The sequence below is a fragment of the Babylonia areolata genome, chromosome 23, assembly GCF_041734735.1.
Source record: "Babylonia areolata isolate BAREFJ2019XMU chromosome 23, ASM4173473v1, whole genome shotgun sequence".
Lineage (NCBI taxonomy): Eukaryota > Metazoa > Mollusca > Gastropoda > Neogastropoda > Buccinidae > Babylonia > Babylonia areolata.
This window is the reverse complement of record NC_134898.1, coordinates 981,859-1,000,000: the sequence shown is the minus strand read 5'-3', so window position 1 is coordinate 1,000,000 and position 18,142 is coordinate 981,859. Positions and strand designations below refer to the sequence as shown.

Genomic DNA, 18,142 nt, shown 5'->3' with positions numbered 1-18,142 from the left:
CTGCAGCTGCTGCAGTGCATTGTGGGAGCTGTGGGCAGGGGCGGCGCCGTACTGCCGGTACAGGAACTGCACGTAGCTGAGGGCACAGACAGCCTTGGATGCTCACATGGTACCTACCTGATATAGCCCGACACATCTTACATGGCACCTGTCTTACATGGCACCTGTCTTACATGGCACCTGTCTTACACGGCACCTGTCTTACATGTCACCTGTCTTACACGGCACCTGTCTTACATGGCACCTGTCTTACATGGCACCTGTCACCTGTCTTACATGGCACCTGTCTTACATGGCACCTGTCTTACACGGCACCTGTCTTACACGGCACCTGTCTTACATGGCACCTGTCTTACATGGCACCTGTCACCTGTCTTACATGGCACCTGTCTTACATGGCACCTGTCTTACATGGCACCTGTCTTACATGGCACCTGTCACCTGTCTTACATGGCACCTGTCTTACATGGCACCTGTCACCTGTCTTACATGGCACCTGTCTTACATGGCACCTGTCACCTGTCTTACATGGCACCTGTCACCTGTCTTACATGGCACCTGTCTTACATGGCACCTGTCTTACATGGCACCTGTCTTAAATGGCACCTGTCTTACACGGCACCTGTCTTACACCTGTCTTACATGGCACCTGTCACCTGTCTTACATGGCACCTGTCTTACACGGCACCTGTCTTACATGGCACCTGTCACCTGTCTTACACGGCACCTGTCTTACATATCACCTGTCTTACATGGCACCTGTCACCTGTCTTACATGTCACCTGTCTTACACGGCACCTATCTTACACGGCACCTGTCTTACACGGCACCTGTCTTACATGGCACCTATCTTACACGGCACCTGTCTTACACGGCACCTGTCTTACATGGCACCTGTCTTACATGGCACCTGGCACCTGTCTTACATGGCACCTGTCTTACATGGCACCTGTCTTACACGGCACCTGTCTTACATGGCACCTGTCTTACATGGCACCTGTCTTACATGACACCTGTCACCTGTCTTACATGGCACCTGTCTTACATGTCACCTGTCTTACATGGCACCTGTCTTACACGGCACCTGTCTTACATGGCACCTGTCTTACATGGCACCTGTCACCTGTCTTACATGGCACCTGTCTTACATGTCACCTATCTTACATGGCACCTGTCTTACATATCACCTGTCTTACATGGCACCTGTCTTACATATCACCTGTCTTACATGTCACCTGTCTTACATGGCACCTGTCACCTGTCTTACACGGCACCTGTCTTACATGGCACCTGTCTTACATGGCACCTGTCACCTGTCTTACATGGCACCTGTCTTACATGGCACCTGTCTTACATGTCACCTGTCTAAATGGCACCTGTCTTACATATCACCTGTCTTACATATCACCTGTCTTACATGGCACCTGTCTTACATATCACCTGTCTTACATATCACCTGTCTAAATGGCACCTGTCTTACATATCACCTGTCTTACATATCACCTGTCTTACATGGCACCTGTCTTACATATCACCTGTCTTACATATCACCTGTTGGCACCTGTCTTACATGGCACCTGTCTTACATATCACCTGTCTTACATGGCACCTGTCTTACATGGCACCTGTCTTACATATCACCTGTCTTACATATCACCTGTCTTACATGGCACCTGTCTTACACAGCACGTCTTACATAGCACCTGTCTTACATGGCACCTATCTTACATAGCACCTACCTTATATTGCAACTATCTCACGTAACACCTGTTTTACATTTCTCACACAGCACCTGTTTTACCTATCTCACACAGCACCTGTTTTACCTATCTTACACAGCACCTGTTTTACACTGCACTGACCTCTTGTGTGCTGTCTGCACTGAATCCCTTTTTTTTCATCTGCCCCCCCACCCCCACCACCTTTTTATATATTTATTTTTTGTCATTCTTGTTATGCAAAACTTGAATGCATGTATACTCTTATATGTGTGTTTGAAACTGGTTATCAAAAAAAGGACATAAGGAAAAAAAGTATCTCTGTGTTTCTGTATCTAACCCCTTTCTTTTTATCTGTCACCCACCCCCTTACCATTTATTCATTTCTTCTTTTTGGTCATTCTCATTTTCCAAAGTTCCAATGCATCTTTACTGTTACATATGTGTTTGAAATTGGTTATGGGAAAAGGTCTCTCAGAGAATAAAGCAGTCTCTCACCACTGTTACATGTGTGTTTCAAATTGGTTATGGGAAAAGGTCTCTCAGAGAATAAAACAGCCTCTCAAATTGGTTATGGGAAAAGGTCTCTCAGAGAATAAAGCAGTCTCTCACCACTTCCACAGCTGAGCCAGGTCGGCAGCCTCTGTGGTGGCAGACAGGGCCAACTCGTACGTGTCGCTTACCTCCCCTGACTCGCCCTGCAGCTCCAGCAGCAAGCTAACACACACACACACACATACATAAACACATGCAACACACACACAACACTTACATACATACACACTCATACACACACACATACACATGCATCGTACGCTCACACACACGCACACATAAACCAGACCAACACAATGCTCAAAAACATTTCTCATGAGTCAATGAACTATTTTCCTACATCCTTTACCATTCCCAACTGCTCAACACAAGAAAAAGTTAATAGATTAATTTCTTAAAAGGACTATTGCTAAAGACAAGATATAACTAAATTGCCAGTAAACTCACAGAAACTGCTCTTTCGGCTCAAGCAAATGTCACACAAAACACAAAAAATATACAATAATTCAATTCATAATAAAACTAACACTGACAGGTATAAAAACCACCATGTGTCATTCAGACAGAAAGGTAAGATAGCTAACATTCATTTCCTGCAACACATAAACTAATCCACTCACATACATATACATCCAATCATACCCCCCCCCCCCCCCACACCCCACCCTCCCAAACCCCTAAAAAAAATAAGACAGTACCAACACAATATAATTACCATTCATATGAACACACATACACACACCACATCACACACACACACAAGAGGGCACATGCCCGTAAAGACATCTCTCCACACACACACCAGTTTCAGTTGCTCAAGGAGGCGTCACTGCGTTCGGACAAACCATATACGCTACACCACATCTGCCAAGCAGATGCCTGACCAGCAGCGTAACCCAACGCGCTTAGTCAGGCCTTGAGAAAAAAACAAAAAACAAACAAAAAAAACCAAAAAAAAACAACGGGGGAATAAATAATAGATAAGCTTACATAAATAAATAAATAAATGAATAATAATTATAATATAGAAAAAGGTAGTAGTAATAATAATAGTAATACTAAAAAAAAAAGAAAAAAAAAAAGACAACAATGGTGATAAATAAGCGAATAAATGTAAAACATGAAGACACATTCACACACACACACACCCACACATGCACAACAGAAATACACACCAACACACAGGCATCAAGTGTGCAGCCTGCCCATGCCCACACCTCCCCTGCCCATCCACAGACTCCCTCACTCTGCCCATCCACAGACTCCCTCACCCTGCCCATCCACAGACTCCCTCACTCACCAGAAACACAGCCAGAGGTAGATACTCCTGGTGCCCACAAACTGTCTGGCGTCATCTTTCAGGGGGGGGATCTTCTTGTGGACAGGCACGTCCAGACCCAGCAGTTTGCTATAAAGCAGTGCACACATTCTACATACATAGTGCATTAATCTTCACACCCTGACCATACAACAGTGCACACATTCTACATACACAGTGCATTAATCTTCACACCCTGACCATACAACAACAATCCACACAGTCCACATGCACAGTGCATTAATCTTCACACACTGACCATACAACAATCCACACAGTCCACATGCACAGTGCATTAATCTTCACACCCTGACCATACAACAGTCCACACATTCTACATACACAGTGCATTAATCTTCACACCCTGACCATATAACAGTCCATACATTCTACATACACAGAGTGTTAATCTTCCACTCCAAACAGCCTGACCATACAACAGTCCACACATTCTACAGACACAGTATGTTAATCTTCCGCTCCAAACTACCTGACCATACAACAGCAATCCACACAGTCTACACACACAGTGTGTTAATCTTCACACCCTGACCATACAACAGCAATCCACACAGTCTACACACACAGTGTGTTAATCTTCACACCCTGACAATACAACAGCAGTCCACACATTCTACACACACAGTGTGTTAATCTTCCGCTCCAAACAGCCTGACCATACAACAACAGTCCACACATTCTACATACACAGTGTGTTAATCTTCCGCTCCAAACAGCCTGACCATACAACAACAGTCCACACATTCTACATACACAGTGTGTTAATCTTCCGCTCCAAACAGCCTGACCATACAACAACAGTCCACACATTCTACATACACAGTGCGTTAATCTTCCGCTCCAAACAGCCTGACCATACAACATAGCTTTCAACACAAGTGACAAGCAGGGACAAATAAGTCTATCATGTTTAGAGTCCTGCTCTGCAACAATATCAGAAACAGCATCAATGACAACAATAAAACTAAGTGAAGATGGTGTTTCCCCTGACAGCACACACACACACTGATGGTCACTGAGGAATCACTGGCCTGACTGGCCCCACACTGAGGACTGTGACCACACACAGGGCACACTGTCGCTCAGCACCACAGACACACAAAGGATGGAATGCCTGTAGTGATGTCCTTCCCTGACTGGCCCCACACTGAGGACTGTAACCACACACAGGGCACACTGTCGCTCAGCACCACAGACACACAAAGGATGGAATGCCTGTAGTGATGTCCTTCCCTGACTGGCCCCACACTGAGGACTGTGACCAGACACAGGGCACATTGTCGCTCAGCACCACAGACACACAAAGGATGGAATGCCTGTAGTGATGTCCTTCCCTGACTGGCCCTACACTGAGGACTGTGACCACACACAGGGCACACTGTCGCTCAGCACCACAGACACACAAAGGATGGAATGCCTGTAGTGATGTCCTTCCCTGACTGGCCCTACACTGAGGACTGTGACCAGACACAGGGCACACTGTCGCTCAGCACCACAGACACACAAAGGATGGAATGCCTGTAGTGATGTCCTTCCCTGACTGGCCCCACACTGAGGACTGACCACACACAGGGTACACTGTTGCTCAGCACCACAGACACACAAAGGATGGAATGCCTGTAGTGATGTCCTTCCCTGACTGGCCCCACACTGAGGACTGTGACCACACACAGGGCACACTGTCGCTCAGCACCACAGACACACAAAGGATGGAATGCCTGTAGTGATGTCCTTCCCTGACTGGCCCCACACTGAGGACTGTGACCACACACAGGGCACACTGTCGCTCAGCACCACAGACACACAAAGGATGGAATGCCTGTAGTGATGTCCTTCCCTGACTACAGTGACTGCACAACTGAAAGCTGTGACAGAGGTGAACAGGAAGAGAATCAAAGTTACAGAATTTCAGGGTACCGCCCGACTGACTCAGCAGCAGTGCAGGGTCTCCTCTGGTGTGTGGCCTAGTGGCGACCTAACATCAATGCTTTCCATTGGACCGCTAGCACTGAGACTGCGGCAGATGATCCAATGTGTGGCTGTACATGGGGGACTGGGAATGAGCAGCAAGGGAGTATGGTATTGTATTGTATTGTATTGTATGGTATTGTATTGTACTGCATTGTATTGTATGGTGTTGTGTTGTTCTGTACTGTGTTGTACTGTATTGTGTTGTAATGTATTGTGTTGTATTGTCCTGTATTGTGTTGTATTGCACTGCATTGTTCTGTATTGTATTGTATTGTGTTGTGTTGTGTTGTATTGTGTTATGCTGTATTGTATTGTACTGTGTTGTATTGTATTGTACTGTGTTGTATAGTATTATATTGTGTTGTATTAAGTTGTATTGTATTGTGCTGTATTATATTGTATTACACTGTGTTGTACTGTATTGTACTGCACTGTGTTGTATTGTACTGTATTGTATTGTATTGTATTGTATTGCACTGTGTTGTATTGTATTGCACTGTGTTGTATTGTATTGCACTGTGTTGTATTGTATTGCACTGTGTTGTATTGTATTGCACTGTGTTGTATTGTATTGCACTGTGTTGTATTGTATTGCACTGTGTTACATTGTACTGTTTTGTATTGTATTGCACTGTGTTATATTGTACTGTTTTGTATTACACTGTGTTGTATTGTAGTGCAGTGTCCTGCACTGTTCTGTCACACCAGATATCTGTGTACAATCACAGCAGCTGTCCCTGGACAGCACGATGTGACACTGCTGGCTGACAACCTCCTTCTTTCCTGCCTCTAAGTTTGTTTTCTTTTATTATCAAAGCAGGTTTTTCTACACAATTTTACCTGGAATAACCCACTCTCTGCGGTGGGTTTTCCTACAGAATTTTACCTGGGTTAACCCATTCTCTGCTGCGGGTTTTTCTACAGAATTTTACCTGGGATAACCCATTCTCTGCTGTGGGTTAAAAAAAAAAAGTTTACATGTACTAAGTGCATGCTGCACACAGGACCTCAATTCATCATGTCATCCAAAAGACCAGCACCCAGACCACACCTCAAGGGCAACAGGAAAGGGGACCAGAACCCTGGACACCTGCTTCCCAGCTGGGCACTTTACCACCTGACCATCGCTCCACTGAAAAGGTGAGGGAAAAAAACAGCAACAATAAAACCCACACCAACAAACAAAACAGAACTGCAGTGTGGTCAAGGTTTCAGGTGGGGTGGGGTGGGGTGGACTCACGAGAAGAAGATGTTGGGGTCGGCTCTGCTGCTCTCCTCAGGACGGATGTCGAAGTGACCCAGAACAAACCCCTCCAGCTTTTCCAACGCCTCATCCACATTGCCCTGGGCAACACACCACCTCAAACAATTCATTCATCTATTGACTGACCACATTGCCCTGGGCAACACACCACCTCAAACAATTCATTCATCTATTGACTGACCACATTGCCCTGGGCAACACACCACCTCAAACAATTCATTCATCTATTTACTGACCACATTGCCCTGGGCAACACACCACCTCAAACAATTCATTCATCTATTGACTTACCACATTGCCCTGGGCAACACACCACCTCAAACAATTCATTCATCTATTTACTGACCACATTGCCCTGGGCAACACACCACCTCAAACAATTCATTCATCTATTGACTTACCACATTGCCTTGGGCAACACACCACCTCAAACAATTCATTCATCTATTGACTTACCACATTGCCCTGGGCAATACACCACCTCAAACAATTCATTTATCTATTGACTTACCACATTGCCCTGGGCAACACACCACCTCAAACAATTCATTTATCTATTTACTGACCACATATGTATCAATTTGAAGGAGGTATCAAAGCAAGCAGACTGATCCATACTGGCAACACCAAACCTGCTGCAAAAAAAAAAGAAAAAGAAGAAGCAGACCTGATGGTCACATGAAGTGATAAATCCATGCTGATCAGCCCTGTCACATAAAGTGATAAATCCATGGGAGGTAGACTAAAAAAAATCTTTGGTAAAAGTCGACTTACTTGGGATAAAAGAGGCGACGTATCGAGCCACAAGCTCTTCTTCAGGCAAATGAAATGAGTGAGTGACAGACAGAAAGGTACAGACAGAGAGGGAGAGAGAGTAAAGTTCAGGAAAGGAAAGTGATGAGAAGTCACAGGAAAGGACACAAAGCAGGGTGAGTAGAACTCTCAGTGTGAATGTATGAGGGAAAGAAAGGGTTCTGAAAGGGAAGGGTGAGGGAAGATGGGCAGGGGGTGAGAGGGCAGGAGTGGGGGAAGGGGGTGGAAGAGAGTGAAAAAAAAAAATAAATAAATAAAATAAATAAATAAATAAATAAATAGATAAAAGAATAAATACATACATGGACATACACACACACACATATATATATAATTGAAAAAATAAAAATAGACATAAATAAATAAATAAGAAATGATAAATAGATAAATAAATATAAACAAAAGTAAATAAATAAATTAAAACAACAGCAAAACAACAACCACCACCACACACATACACACACACAAAAAAACAACAACCCAAAAACAAAAAAAACAACAAAAAAAACAAAACAAAACACACACACGCACAAACACACATACACAGAGGAAAACAAAAACCACACACACACACACACACAGAGGAATATATAAATAGATAAATACAATAAAATAAAATAAAATAAAATAATAAAGTATATATACAAAAAACGGGATGAGTGGTAGTGGATAAATAGAGGAAAAGAGAAAGAGGGCAAGGATCAGAAAGGGGTTAGAGAATGCCTGGAAGACCGCTGCCATCACTCTTTGGTGTTGAGTCCAGCTGGGGCGAGGGTACCAAGGCGGGCAATCACGATGGACTCCATGAAGTGCCGGTACAGGCCAGTCGACTGGTTCTGCCAGACAGCAGCGATCCTCGCATGGACAAAACTGTGAAGGGGGCTGTTGAAATGGGTGCCCACTGGGTCACTATAGCCAAGGCGCATGGAGCGCAGGTGTTCAGTGAAGCGCTCGTTCAGGCTGCGGTAGGTTTCACCAGTGTACTTTTTGGCACAAAGGGTGCAAGTGAGGATATACACTAGGTTCTCGACTGGCAGTCGAAGTGTGTCCTGACTGTGAATTTCCCAGTGGGACCCGTGAGGGTGGTGGAAGTATCCACGAAGGGCAGGTTTTGCACCCCTTCTGGCCACAGGGACTGGTACCAGGAGGGAGAGGGGGCCCAGATCTACAAACAGCAGCTCGCACCAAGTGGTCCCTTAGGTTGGTATCTCTCTTGAAAGCAATGAGGGGTGGGCGGGGAAATATCTCACTCAAGCGGGTGTCAGACTTAAGAAGGTGGAAATTGTTGAGAAGGATGCTGCGTACAGGGAGGTTGTGGGGGTGAAAGGTCAGGACAGCTGCAATACGCTCATCCTTTTCTGTGTGTTCTCGGGGCATCAGTGCCTGGGAGCGGGGGATGGCACGGGCCTTATCAAGGCCTCTCTGGATCAAGGCCTCAGGGTACTGTCTGGCTAGAAAAAAGCCAACCATCCTCTCAGCCTGATGTTCAAAATCCAGCTCATCACTACAGATGCGTCTGAGCTGAAGGAACTGGGAGAAGGGAATGCTGTTTTTGCAGGCCTGGGGGTGACTGGAGGAGTACAAGAGGTACGAATGTGAGTCAGTCTCCTTAAAGAAGACACTTGTGGTCAGAAAATTGCAGGTGGGCTGGATGGTGACAAGGATGTCCAAGAACGGGACGGAGGAGTTGGAGATGGTGTGGGTAAATTTTAAGGCAGGGTGGAAGTTTGACATGAAGTCGATGAAGGCCTGAAGGGAATCTACCGGGCTGGTGGATATGCCAAGGCAGTCATTGATGAAGCGCTTGTAGAAGGCTGGTCTGACACCTTTGTACTGTCTGAAGGCCTGCTCCTCAATGAAGCCCACAAACAAACAGGCAAAGCTGGGACCCATTTTAGTGCCCATGGCAACGCCGCTCTGCTGCTGGAAGTGGTCCTGGTCGAAAGAGAAGGAGTTGAGGGTCAGGACAGGGTTCAGTCAAACGCAGGATGGTAGGAAAATGGAGGCGGAGACAGCTCTTGGGTAGAAAGTGTTTGACAGCCAGCATGCCTTCCTGATGGGGGATGTTTGTGTAAAGAGACACAATGTCCATGGTAAACACATGCCTCTCAGTGCTGTCAGCAGGGAAGGAGAAGTCGTTCAGGAGGTTCAGGGTGTGATTGGTGTCCTTCATGTAGGTAGGTAAGGCAGCCACCAATGGCTGGAACACGGAGTCGAGGAAAGCGGAAATAAGGGCAGTGCGACAAGCACAGGCCGAAAAGATAGGTCGTCCAGGATTGTTGACCTTGTGTATTTTGGGGAGGAGGTAAAAGAGGGACTCACAAGGCTCCTTCATGATAGCATGGTAGGCTTCAAACGGAAGATGACTTATCAACTGCGGTCTTGATGGTCTTACGGATGAGCGCACTGTCAGCCTTGGTGGTGTCTCTGGCGATAGGGCCGTAGAAGGTGGTGTTGGACAGCTGAGACCTGGCTTCTTGGAGGTAGAGGTCTCTGCGCCACACGACCACTGCACCACCCTTGTCAGCAGGTTTGATGACGATGTCTCTTCTGTGCTTCAGCTCCTGCAGGGCTTTCTCCTCACCTGGGGTCAAGTTGGATTGTCGTAGAGGCTTAGGCTGCAGCTGGTTGATCTGCCTCATGCAAGTGTCAATATAAAAATCCAAGGCAGGAAAGGCACCTGGTTTAGGGGTCCAAGAGCTAGGGGGTCTAGAAAAGAGACTGGCGATGTCTGTATCCTCTGTCGATGGAGGAGCTGGCAGAGAGGCCTGGGCGAAATGGGCAGCCAGGCACAGCCTCCTGAAGAAGCGCTGGCACAGGAACAGGGTGCAGGCCCGGTTGGTAGTGGGCTTGAGTGGCACGAACTTCAGGCCCCTGGCCAACACTTTACGCTGGTCGTCAGGCAACTCCAGATCAGCTGGGATGGTCACTAGCATGTGGGGATCAAAAGAGGGAGGGGCACTGTTGGAGGTGAACATAGGGTTAGGGAGCAATGCCTCAGATTTCTTCTTTTTGGTGGCTGACATGGAGGTGTACAGCTGTTGGTTGGCGATATGAGTGGTGCGGATTATAAATTTAGAGGTGGAAGGTTCTAAAAGGTTGAAAAGTTGACGCCGTAAATGCTGGATCCTTCGGGTGATGAGGACAGAACGACAAGTATACGTTAAAATTGTCTGTTCCATGAGTCGAAGGCCAGTGGAGCGAAGGAGACGGTGGGTGGCAGAAACAGGGCCAGGGTGGCCAGAAGGGGGACTGAACTTCAACTGAAAACCTTTGGGCAGGAGGTGTCTTCTATGACACTGCTGCATAGAATGGATGTGATTAGTTAGTCTAGTCTTATCAAGGGTGCTGCGCAGGTAGAGGACACCAAGGGACTGGGGGATGGAGGGCAGGGTCCGAAGCTGGGCCAAAGCAGCGCCAAAGCAGGCAGAATCCACAGGCATGTTGGGCACAAGGTAAAAGTTAAGATAAAAGCACAGTAATAAAATAAAATGAAATGGGGTAGAGTAAAACCGGGTCGCAGAGTAAACCAGGGTCGCAGTCCGATGATAAAATGCTTTGTAGGCAACAAAAGGGTTGTGACTGCACGGTGTCGACGTAAAACAGTGGGAGGTAGACTAAAAAAATCTTTGGTAAAAGTCGACTTACTTGGGATAAAAGAGGCGATGTATCGAGCCACAAGCTCTTCTTCAGGCAAATGAAATCAGTGAGTGACAGACAGAAAGGTACAGACAGAGAGGGAGAGAGAGTAAAGTTCAGGAAAGGAAAGTGATGAGAAGTCACAGGAAAGGACACAAAGCAGGGTGAGTAGAACTCTCAGTGTGAATGTATGAGGGAAAGAAAGGGTTCTGAAAGGGAAGGGTGAGGGAAGATGGGCAGGGGGTGAGAGGGCAGGAGTGGGGGAAGGGGGTGGAAGAGAGTGGAAAAAAAAAAAAAAAAAAAAAAGATAGATAAAAGAATAAATACATACATGGACATACACACACACACATATATAATATGAAGTGATAAATCCATGTTATCAGCCCTGTCACATGAAGTGATAAATCCATGTTGATCAACCCTGTCACATGAAGTGATAAATCCATGTTATCAGCCCTGTCACATGAAGTGATAAATCCATGTTGATCAGCCCTGTCACATAAAGTGATAAATCCATGTTATCAGCCCTGTCACATAAAGTGATAAATCCATGTTATCAGCCCTGTCACAAGAAGTGATAAATCCATGTTGATCAACCCTGAGAACCTGCCTTAGGCTGTGTGAAACGATAACATTAAATAAGATAAAACCATCAAACTAAATAAGCTAATAAGCAAATACATTAAAACGAAAGTGAAAAACGCTTAGAAGCAAAAATGACTGAAATATAACAAGAATAAATTTGTAAACATGTAAAATGATCATAACTATGTCAATGAAATCTGAAATGATCTCTCTGAACACTTACAGTGTACAAGTCTCTATAGCGGATCCCTGTGTGGTGTATTGTGAGGGCTCTACAGGATACGCTGACTTGATGCTTGTCAGTCCCAGAAAGGACGATTCCCAACCAGCTGTTGTTTTGTAAACAATGTGCGTGTGTGTGTGCCCATGTGTGTGTGTGTGTGTTGTGTGTTCATGTGCGTGCTGCTTGTGTATATGTGTGTCTAAGTTTGTGTGCGTATGTGTCTGTGTGTGGATGCATGGTTGCATGTGTGTGTGGTTTTGGACAGGTGTGTCAGTGACCACACTGTACACAGTGATCCAGTGTGCACTACATGCAGGTGACATACGGCAGCAGGACAACTCCCTCACCTGGGTCTGGTCCAGCAGAGCAGAGTAGTAATGGAGTTTGGCGTTGTACTTGTTGGCCGATGTTGCTGTCTCAAATACCTATACACACACACACACACACACACACACACACACACACATGAATCGTTGTACACACCACACATATATGCATCAGTTTTGAGATCATTTGGGCCTCTCTTAAGTCTGATCGTAACTCTCCCATCTCACTGACACTCACAGACACACCATCAAGACCACGCCCCCACACAATATATACCACACACACACACTGCACACACACATACTAATATCACTTACAGTGAAAAGACGTTAAACTAAAGAACGAACAAACGAACACACACACACACACATTACACACAACACACTCACATATTATACACACCACACACACACGATACATACACACACTACACACAATACATTCACACATTATACACACCACATACACACTCAATACACACACACCACACAACACACATTATACACACCACACACACACACTCACATATAATCAACACCACACACACACACAATACACACCATGCATTATACACAACACACTATAGATATGCACACAACACACACACACACCATACATATATACACACCACACACACACCACCATACATATACACAACACACACCCCCTCCATATACACAAAACACACACACCCCCTCCATATACACACAACACACACACACCCTCCATATACACACAACACACTCACTATCCACACTCACACACACTCTACACAGATGATACACACACACAAACACACACCATTCATACACACACAATACAAACCACACACACAAACACCATCCATACACAGACCACACACACACACACCTGTCGTGCACTGTCAAGGTCGTGGTGACCAGCCAAGATGTCCGCCAGCAACAGCCACACATCCTGCAGGTCTGGCACTGACCGCACAATCTGGGTCAGGATGTGGCACACCTCCTCATGCCTGGAACACACATGACACCCCTCCAGTATTGTACTGTGTTGTGTTGTGTTGTGTTGAACTATGTTGTGTTGTGTTGTACTGTGTTGTGTTGTGTTGTGTTGTATTGAATCTGGGTCAGGATGTGGCACACCTCTTCATGCCTGGAACACACATGACACCCCTCCAGTGTGATGTATTGTACTGTTGTGTTGTGTTGTGTTGTAGTGTGTTGTGTTGAATCTGGGTCAGGATGTGGCACACCTCTTCATGCCTGGAACACACATGACACCCCTCCAGTGTGATGTATTGTACTGTTGTGTTGTGTTGTGTTGTAGTGTGTTGTGTTGAATCTGGGTCAGGATGTGGCACTCTTCCTCATGCCTGAAACACACCACCCTCCATTGTGTTGTATTGTATTGTATTGTATTGTATTGTATTGTATTGTATTGTACTGTATTGTATTGTACTGTAATGTATTGTATTGTATTGTATTGTATTGTATTGTATTGTATTGTATTGTATTGTACTGTATTCTATTGTACTGTATTGTATCACATCATATCGTATTGTGTTGCATTTTGTCACAACAGAGGCCAGCAGATAATACAGCACAGAACAATACAAAACAATACAAAACACAACAAAGAACCAGCGACAGACACACCGAGCAGAGCAGACTGGCCAGGTTGGACACAGCCAGCATGACAATACAACACAATACAACACAAAACACAACGGACACACAGCACATACTTTCCCTGAGAGCAGAGCAGACTGGCCAGGTTGGACACAGCCAGCATGACAATACATAACAATACAACACAAAACACAACAGACACACAGGACGTACTTTCCCTGGGAGCAGAGCAGACTGGCCAGGTTGGACACAGCCAGCATGACGATACATAACAATACAACACAAAACACAACAGACACACAGGACGTACTTTCCCTGGGAGCAGAGCAGACTGGCCAGGTTGGACACAGCCAGCATGACAATACAAACACAATACAACACAAAACACAACGGACACACAGCACGTACTTTCCCTGGGAGCAGAGCAGACTGGCCAGGTTGGACACAGCCAGCATGACAATACAACACAATACAACACAAAACACAACGGACACACAGCACGTACTTTCCCTGGGAGCAGAGCAGCGTGGCCAGGTTGGACACAGCCAGCATGACAATACAACACAATACAACACAAAACACAACGGACACACAGGACGTACTTTCCCTGGGAGCAGAGCAGCGTGGCCAGGTTGGACACAGCCAGCATGACAATACAACACAATACAACACAAAACACAACGGACACACAGCACGTACTTTCCCTGGGAGCAGAGCAGCGTGGCCAGGTTGGACACAGCCAGCATGACAATACAACACAATACAACACAAAACACAACGGACACACAGCACGTACTTTCCCTGGGAGCAGAGCAGACTGGCCAGGTTGGACACAGCCAGCATGACAATACATAACAATACAACACAAAACACAATGGACACACAGCACGTACTTTCCCTGGGAGCAGAGCAGACTGGCCAGGTTGGACACAGCCAGCATGACAATACATAACAATACACAACAATACAACACAAAACACAATGGACACACAGCACGTACTTTCCCTGGGAGCAGAGCAGACTGGCCAGGTTGGACACAGCCAGCATGACAATACATAACAATACACAACAATACAACACAAAACACAATGGACACACAGCACGTACTTTCCCTGGGAGCAGAGCAGACTGGCCAGGTTGGACACAGCCAGCATGACAATACATAACAATACACAACAATACAACACAAAACACAACGGACACACAGCACGTACTTTCCCTGGGAGCAGAGCAGACTGGCCAGGTTGGACACAGCCAGCATGACAATACAACACAATACAACACAAAACACAACGGACACACAGGACGTACTTTCCCTGGGAGCAGAGCAGCGTGGCCAGGTTGGACACAGCCAGCATGACAATACAACACAATACAACACAAAACACAATGGACACACAGCACGTACTTTCCCTGGGAGCAGAGCAGACTGGCCAGGTTGGACACAGCCAGCATGACAATACATAACAATACAACACAAAACACAACGGACACACAGGACGTACTTTCCCTGGGAGCAGAGCAGACTGGCCAGGTTGGACACAGCCAGCATGACAATACAACACAATACAACACAAAACACAACGGACACACAGCACGTACTTTCCCTGGGAGCAGAGCAGCGTGGCCAGGTTGGACACTGCCAGGACGTACTGGGGGGAGGTGCAGTTGTCCAAGGGTCGGTCCAGGTCCAGGGTGACGGCCTGAGCCAGGTACTGCACCAACGTCTCCAGGGACGTCGTCAGGCTGGACCGACTCTGCCACGGGATGTAAAGGCCCTCCTGGACACAGGGCAAAGGTTAGAGGTCACTTCGCCCTTGACAGCCACCAGGGCAGCAATACCAGCTTCACACAGCAAGGCAGGGCAGTGACTTCACGTAGTGACTTTGCACGCATGCATCCACATCCCACACACACACCTCCACCCCCACCCACACACCCACCCGCCCGCCTGCACACACACACAGAGCACCACAAAACCCACAGAGCACCACAAAACCCACAGCCTACCACAAAACCCAGAGCACCACAAAACCCACAGCCTACCACAAAACCCACAGCCTACCACAAAACCCAGAGCACCACAAAACCCACAGCCTACCACAAAACCCACAGAGCACCACAAAAGCCACAGCCTACCTTGGACCTGATCCTCCCCGGGTTGTGGCTGGCTGGGTGGTAGAGTGCTGTGGGGAGGGACTGGAACTCGGTCAGATGTGCCAGACACATCCACAGCACGCAGCGGTCAGCATGGGTCAGAGCCCCCATCAGCTCCCTCTCCCCCTCACCCCTCTCCCGCACGCCCACCACCGCCTGCAACACACACACACACACACACACACTTTCCTTTCAAAGCTTTCCACAGGCACTGTTTTCCTGCCATGACATTTCACCTGACATTCTGACCCTGACATGACATTTCACCCAAAATTCTGACCCCGACATGACATTTCACCCAACATTCTGACCCTGACCTGCAGACCCTGCCATCACATTTCACCCAACATTCTGACCCTGACATAACATTTGACCCAAAATTCTGACCCTGACCTACAAGACCCTGATATGACATTTCACTCAACATTCTGACCCCGACATAACATTTCACCCAACATTCTGACCCTGACCTGCAGACCCTGCCATCACATTTCACCCAACATTCTGACCCTGACCTACAGACCCCGACATGACATTTCACCCAACATTCTGACCCTGACCTACAGACCCTGACATGACATTTCACCCAACATTCTGACCCTGACCTACAGACACTGACATGACATTTCACCCAACATTCTGGCCCCGACCTACAGACCCTGGCATGACATTTCACCCAACATTCTGACCCCGACATGACATTTCACCCAACATTCTGACCCTGACCTACAGACCCTGACATGACATTTCACCCAACATTCTGACCCTGACCTACAGACCCTAACATGACATTTCACCCAACATTCTGACCATGACCTACAGACCCTGACATGACATTTCACCCAACATTCTGACCCCGACATGACATTTCACCCAACATTCTGACCCTGACCTACAGACCCTGACATGACATTTCACCCAACATTCTGACCCTGACCTACAGACCCTGACATGACATTTCACCCAACATTCTGACCCTGACCTACAGACCCTGACATGACATTTCACCCAACATTCTGACCCTGACCTGCAGACCCTGACATGACATTTCACCCAACATTCTGACCCTGACCTACAGACCCCGACATGACATTTCACCCAACATTCTGACCCCGACATGACATTTCACCCAACATTCTGACCCTGACCTACAGACCCTGACATGACATTTCACCCAACATTCTGGCCCCGACATGACATTTCACCCAACATTCTGACCCTGAACTACAGACCCTGACATGACATTTCACCCAACATTCTGACCCTGACCTACGCACTCTGACAGGGGTCTGACTCCTGCCCTGCGCAGAGTATTGCCCCCTACTCAATGCCCAGAAACCCGAAGTGTCTGCACCTAGTGACCTCCCTTACTATATCATCATCTTTCTGTGTGCCTGAGCAGTGCCCTCATTTCCAGCAGCAGTTTGATTCCAAACAACTGACCGTCAGCAGGGCTCACAACACCCTCCAGTCTGACTGTCCGGCACAATGAAACCTTGTGGCCACCAAGTGAAAATAGGCTCTCTGCAGGAGATGGGCAGATATCTCAGTACTGATGTTCAACTTTCATCTCTTTTGCTTTGTTTCTTCATGTTTTTATTTGCATGACACTCTGTGTTGAACAGCACTGGTGAAGTGTTTTATTAAACTCCAAGACTTTTAATTCAGGAAGAAACTCTCAACACACAACCCAAGCTCACAACTGTACAAAAATTAATTCAGGAAGAAACTTAACACACAACCCCTACACCTGAAAGAAATTAATTCAGGAAGAAACTTAACACACAACCCCTACACCTGAAAGAAATTAATTCAGGAAGAAACTCAACACACAACCCCTACACCTGAAAGAAATTAATTCAGGAAGAAACTCAACACACAACCCCTACACCAGGAAGAACCTCAACACACAAGCCCTACACCAGGAAGAAATTAATTCAG

The 18,142-nt window shown here is 46.6% G+C and overlaps 1 protein-coding gene across 2 annotated transcripts in view; it reads right to left on the bottom strand.

Annotated features, from left to right (window-relative positions):
* The window catches only part of LOC143297838 (uncharacterized), an 88,379-nt gene that overhangs the window by 15,694 nt on the left and 54,543 nt on the right, over positions 1 to 18,142 (bottom strand). For both annotated transcript variants that reach the window (XM_076610357.1, XM_076610356.1), the window contains exons 24-31: positions 16,184 to 16,357; positions 15,647 to 15,825; positions 13,308 to 13,428; positions 12,458 to 12,535; positions 6,824 to 6,927; positions 3,574 to 3,681; positions 2,331 to 2,435; positions 1 to 76 (exon numbers count right to left, since the gene is read on the bottom strand). The exon at positions 1 to 76 is cut by the window's left edge and continues 212 nt beyond it. In XM_076610357.1, the coding sequence (XP_076466472.1) occupies positions 1 to 76; positions 2,331 to 2,435; positions 3,574 to 3,681; positions 6,824 to 6,927; positions 12,458 to 12,535; positions 13,308 to 13,428; positions 15,647 to 15,825; positions 16,184 to 16,357 (945 nt within the window). The remainder of the gene's footprint in view (positions 77 to 2,330; positions 2,436 to 3,573; positions 3,682 to 6,823; positions 6,928 to 12,457; positions 12,536 to 13,307; positions 13,429 to 15,646; positions 15,826 to 16,183; positions 16,358 to 18,142) is intronic.